At 32.1% G+C, this 6,404-nt stretch overlaps 1 protein-coding gene across 1 annotated transcript in view; it reads left to right on the top strand.

The window, feature by feature from the left end:
- LOC109375588 (glutamate receptor ionotropic, delta-2-like) overlaps positions 1–1,141 on the top strand; it is a gene marked incomplete at its 3' end in the record, with an annotated part of 157,348 nt that extends 156,207 nt beyond the window's left edge. The window contains exon 6 of the mRNA XM_019631028.1: positions 1,022–1,141. Coding sequence (XP_019486573.1) covers positions 1,022–1,141 — 120 coding nt within the window. The remainder of the gene's footprint in view (positions 1–1,021) is intronic.
- Positions 1,142–6,404: the final 5,263 nt, after the last annotated feature.

Raw genomic sequence — 6,404 nt, 5'->3', positions numbered from 1 at the left:
AGGGGGGGTGGGAATCAAAATCCAAAATCCGAAGTACATTTCTACCAATGCATATCACTTTTGCACCATTGTAAAGTTGAAAAATCATAAGCCACACCATCATAAGTCAGGGACCGTCTGTATATTTAAGTATCAACATCATAAGGGTGATATTTAAAGCAGTTCAAAACTGAGATACCTTGTCTAAATAAATGTGATTATCGGGCCAAAATTCAAAGTGAGAAACTCTATAGTATAGAAGTGGCTCAGAATATGATTTTTATTTGTACAATCCTAAATAATGTGAGGGCTGATAAACTGAGAAAAGAATGGGAAGCACGCAACAGAGAAGTATGACCTACATTGCCATCTGTGGGGGGAGATGAGCATCTGTCATGTTGAATGAGAGATGGATCTTGGAAATTCCCAGTGAATCACAACAGCCAGCACTACAGCTTAAGAGCAAAAACAGATTTCAAGCCCAATTTAGCTTTCTCTTGGTTTTTTAATTTGGAAAAAAAAATATTTAAAGAAGGAGGAAAAATAAACATCTAATATATTAGAAACGGCAGCTTTTAAGAATCCCAGATAGAATTTTAAATCAAATCAGAATGGTATTGTGCTGGAGAAAGAATATTATCAAAACTTGTCTCCAGAGTAGATTTTATGCTCCCCAGAAGCAGCCTATTTTCTGACTGATGGATCCATGAATGTCAGAAGGTATGGTGGCAAAAATCCTAGCCTGGAATTTAGTCTCAACTCTAATATGATGTCAGTCTATCTAGTGATTTTACTCTTTGGGTCTAAATTTCCTCCTCTATAAAGTGGATGAAATTGGATTAAGTGATTCTCAAGGTTACTTGCAATAGCTCTCCTATTTATGCTGTGCACTTATTTAAAAAGCAGCCAGTTAATCATTGCATGCTTAAAATAATATTTATTTTATAGATGGAAATAGCATTTCTAGAACTTTCTTTTATGCATTATCATTCTTATTATTTTACTTCTGAAATCTTACATCAGTATCTTTTCTCTCATTTAGGGTGGAGTTAGTGGGTTGACTGGAGAGCTAGAATTTGGAGAAAATGGAGGCAACCCCAATGTACACTTTGAAATTCTTGGAACCAACTACGGAGAAGAGCTTGGCCGAGGCATTCGCAAAGTAAGACCAGAAACAATGATAAATATGCTATTTTCTATACTAATTATGGTTTTATTTGATTTTTTCATATAATATTATTACAGTATACATTAAAATCCCTATTGTAAATAGTTTGAAAGAGAAGGGATGGGGGAGAATTAGGCATTTTAGTGACCTTAAGTACTTACCAGAAGTATTAATCAATAAATTATAGTTATGCCTTAAAATAATTTAAAGGAAGAAAGGTAATCTGATGGTTGCCTAGGGAACTAGCAAAATCTTTCATTTATTATAATAATCTTAATAAAATAGTGAATGTAATATTTATACAATGCATAGCTGTTTGGTTATTTAACTTGTGTAACATGCACAAAATCAGAATAAGAGCTTAGAGAAATTTCATATAGTAAAGGAGGAAGTCTATAAAATGTGACATTACAGTATTTCAACTTCTATATATGTCACAAAGAAGTAGAAAATGGTTTGCAGGAAATGAGCTCCTGTTATATACACAGATTGCACGGGAGAAAAAACTGAGTGCAATAAAGGATATTTCAGGAAATAACTGGAACAATACTTTCTCAAGGAGAAACATAAAAACCCCTGAAGAAATCACTTCTCTAGTTTGAATTTGCCATTTTTATGTTTTTTGTAGGTAAGAACTTAAGGTAATTGAATGTGCATATACACTTCATAACATATATTTCTAACTGTATACTCATAAAGTTACTGCATCGAGAGTAAGAGGTTCTTCAGTAGGTATTTCTTTCTGGTGTTGAGGTGTCAGATGCAGAGAAACTTAGAGAAAATGAAGTTAGGAGTTACTCAAATCATCAATAAAAACTTATCAGTAAAACATTAGAGGAGTTGAAACTATCTTAATGTGTTTTTAATTATCATTTTATAGTGAAGCATAGCAAATATACAGAAAACTTCATAAAACACAAGGATCATTTAGTGAAATATTTTAAAGGAAACAACCACTATTATAGTCAAGAAATAGAACATTTCAAACATTCTGAACACCCCCATATATTCTCCCTGATTACATCCCTGACCTCCCTTCTGAGTAGTATAACAGTCTGAATTTTATGATACTAATTTCTTTTCAGTTTTAAATATAATTTTTATCACCTGTATGCATATCCTTAAATAATATAATTTAATATTTTACCAATATTTTGATTTATGAGCAGTCTCAATATGGCATATGTTCTTTTTCTTGCTTCTTGTTCAACATTCTGTTTGTGTTATCTGTTCTTGTTACATGTAGTTGTAATTTATTCATTTATATTGCTGTATCATCTTCTATGAATTGTCCCATTCTACTGTGGTCTGTTTTCATTTTTAGGCTACTATAAGGAAAGCTGTTATGAATATTCTTGGACATATATCTTTGGATATATACACTCTTGTACTTGTGCATATATCTATCTGTAGGCTTTGTAAACAAGAGCAGAATTGCTGCAATACAAGCAAATGAATCTTGAACTTTACTGGCTAACCTGAAAAACATTTTCATAGAGATTTACCAATTTATATACCACAAGCAGGGCAGTAAGTTCTCATTGCCCCATGTTCTCACCAAATCTTGGTTTAGTCAGATTTTTAAACTTGTATTACGTTATTGGATATATAATGATATATCCTAATGGTTTCAATTTGCATTTCCCTGATTGTAAAAAGGTTCTGGCATTGTTTCCTATATTTTTTTGGCTGTCCAGATTTCTTTTTGAATTAATTGCCCATTCTAGTCTTTGGCCCTTTTCTATTCAGTTGTCTTTTGTTTTTAAAATTGATTTTAGGAGTTACATCTATATTTTTAATGTTAGTATCTTGTTATTTAATTATGTTTTAAATAGTTTCCTCTGTGTTTTTAATTTACATTTTATTCATAGTGTGTTGAAATTTAGTAGAATAATGAATTTTCTTCCTTATGATGATTGCTGTTTAGTCTTATTCAAGAAATCATTCCCTATTGCCAAAGTCATCAAGATATTATGCTCTACCTTTTCAGTTGAAGCCTTTTGTCTACTTGGAATTTTTTTTTAATAAGTGGGAAAAGAAAAGAATACAATTTCAGTCTTCAATATAGTAACTTGACTATTTATTTTTATTGAGATTTAAATACAATGAAATGCACGAATTTTAAGTCTACAAAAGCTTCCAGTGATTGCATTCACCAATGTGACCACAACCGAGATCAAGTTACAGAACATTTCCATCACCCAGAAAGCCCCATCACTCCTATTTCCACTCTTGACAGCACAGATAGTTTTGCCTGGTTTGGATGTTCATATGAATGGATAATGTAGTATAGCAGCGGTTCTCAACCTGTGGGTCGCAACCCCTTTGGGGGTCGAACGACCCTTTCACAGGGGTCACCTAAGACCATCGGAAAACAAAAAGATATTTACATTACGATTCATAACAGTAGCAAAATTACAGTTATAGAGTAGCAACAAAAATAATTTTATGGTTGGGGGTCACCACAACATGAGGAACTGTATTAAGGGGTCACGGCATTAGGAAGGTTGAGAACTGCTGTTAAGTATAGTCTTATTTGTGCCTCCTTTGACTCAGCATATTGTTAGATACATCCTTATTTTCATGCGTCACTATTTTTTATTTATATTTTTTTTCACTTATACTGCTAATGATATTATAGTGTATGAATATCATATAGTATCTTTTAAAATTATATTTTCTGTTTGTTGATATATAGGAATGACATTGATATGTTATATGGCTTTTTATATCCAGCTTTCTTGCTCCACCCTTTAATTCTGATAACTTAGCTATAGATTCTGGTGAATTCTCTGCATATTATCATATCATCTGCAATGAATAATTTATCTCTGCCTTTCTAATTTTTACACCTCTTATTTCTTCTTGCCTAGTGTACTGAATAAGGCCTGTAGGACAACGTTGAATGGAATTAATAATGATAGGCATGCTTAGAGTAAAAGGTGTCAGCATTACATTAGTAAATATAACATATAATGTTTTTCTTTTCCATTTCATTAACTTTGATCAGATTAAAGAAGCTCCATACATTCCTGGGATAAGTCTAATTTTGTATTAACATAAAACTGTATTTATATAAAAACATAATTATGTTTCCATAAAAATTATTTGATTTTTTACCACTATGCTTAAGATTTTTACATTGATGTTCATGACTAAGTTTACCTGAACTTTTCCTCTTTGTTGGATTTTTTTTTTTTTTAATCAAGATGTCCCTTTAAAACATTTTTAGAGAGTTCATTTAAAGCCCCTCTGCAATGATTAGGCTTGTGGAACCTGTATTGACTAGAATGTATACAGAGAAACTGGCTTGAACCATCAGGCTCAAAGAAGTAATTTCTGTAGACAAATGAGTTTCCTCTTATCCATAGTCAAAGTAGGGTCCCTTGATTATTCCACAATATCATTGTGGGAGAGGGGCCTTGCTAGTTCTCAGTTAGTTAGCAGACATCTCAGAAGGAACAAGATGATGAATCTCAATAGCTACCATTTGACAAGTGAAGAAACTACAATCTTTGCTGACCTGGCCCCTGGCCATCTGTGAATTCTTCTCAGGGTGAGACTCAGTACTATCCATCATTTACAGCAAGTCTCCGCTCTCGTCTCTCAATTAACATTGTGTTAAAGCCTGAGATCAGGGCAAACCTATTCTCACTTTTGAACATGGGAGAATTACTCATACAATGGCAGCCTGTAGGTGGCTTGTGAAAAAGGCAATGCAGACTAGGAAATGGTGAACTGAACTAAGTCAAGAGACCTCAGTTTGGGGCTTGCTTGTTTGTTTGTTTGTTTTTAATCCCTGTTGGAATTTGACATTAAGGTTCTGTTGGCCTCATCAAATGTGGTTCAGATAGTTTCCTCTTTTTCTATTCTTTATGAGTTTTATAAAGTTGGAAACATTTCTTCTTTGAATGTTTAATAGATTGCCCTAATGAAGCCCAGCTGGGCCTAGAATTTTCTTTCTGGCAATTTTTTTTTTTAAACTACTGAGTCTACTTTTTCATGATAAATAAAAATAAGAAGTTTTATTTTTATTATATTTTCAAGTTTTATATACATATATAATCTCCTGGTATAAAAAAGCTAATAATATTTTAATGTTTTAAATATTTGAAATATTTTGAGATCTGAACTTATTTTCATTTCTGAAGAGTTTTCTTGGTAAAACCCTTTTAAAATTAATATTATAAAGGCTTCTAATAATGCTTTCTTCCTTAATGAATATCTTGTCTGCTATTAATGAAGCTAAACCAATTTCCTTTCTGTTACTATTTCGATGGATGACATTTCTTTTTACTATCTTTTTACTTTCGACTCTTCTGTATCCTTTTGTTCCCACACATAATTTTCATAAAAAGTGTATAATTGGTTATTTGATGCCAACTTGACTATTTATGCCCCCCAAAGTAGAGCATTTCACGTAATTATATGAAATGCATTTACTAATACACTTAGGTTTAAGTCTACCGTCTTATACATTCTACCATTTCGTATGTTCTATTTATCTTGCCTGTTCCAATTTCCTTTTCTCTCCTTTGTTGCCTTCATTTGCATTGCATATATGTATGTGTATATTTTTACTATCATCTTTCCTCGTCTACTAATGTACAAGTTATAGATTCTGTTTCTATGTATTTAATAGTTCCTGTAGAATTTACAGCATGCATTCTTAATTTACTAACATCTAAAGTCAATCAATATTTTTGTCTTCCTCATAGATAACATACTTAGGACATTTTAAATCCACTTACTAAATGTATCCACCTCTCAAATTATAGATTATTGTTTTCATGTTTTTAATGTTCTCTTTTTTATTAAAAATCTATTACCACTACTATTTTGTGCAATACATATTGATTTACATCTACCCACATATTTTCCACTTTCCTTGCTCATTTTTCCTTCCTACTTTTGTATTTAGAATTGCTTTTCTTCTGCCTAAATTGCAGCTTTTTAAATGTTCCTTGATGGTTTTCTTATGGCCAGATTTCTCAGTTTTTGTTTATCTGAGCATGTCTTTATTTCATCTTCTTTCTTTAATTATGTTTCCCCTAGACATAAAATTTTAAATTGCTAGTTTTATTCTTTCTGTGCACTGACTGTATTGATGCACTGTCTCCAGCTTCAGTGTTGTGGTTGAGAGCTTGGCTGTCTAACTGCCCATATTTTTGCCAGTAATCCACCCTTTTTTTCTCGGACTGATTTTAAGATTGTCTTTGTTTTTATAGTTCTGCATTTTTCAGTACAGAGTGTCTAA

This window comes from Hipposideros armiger, unplaced genomic scaffold, assembly GCF_001890085.2.
Source record: "Hipposideros armiger isolate ML-2016 unplaced genomic scaffold, ASM189008v1 scaffold_975, whole genome shotgun sequence".
In the NCBI taxonomy this organism is placed as follows: Eukaryota; Metazoa; Chordata; class Mammalia; order Chiroptera; family Hipposideridae; genus Hipposideros; species Hipposideros armiger.
The sequence above is the reverse complement of the archived record's forward strand: the minus strand, read 5'-3'. Positions and strand labels throughout refer to the sequence as shown.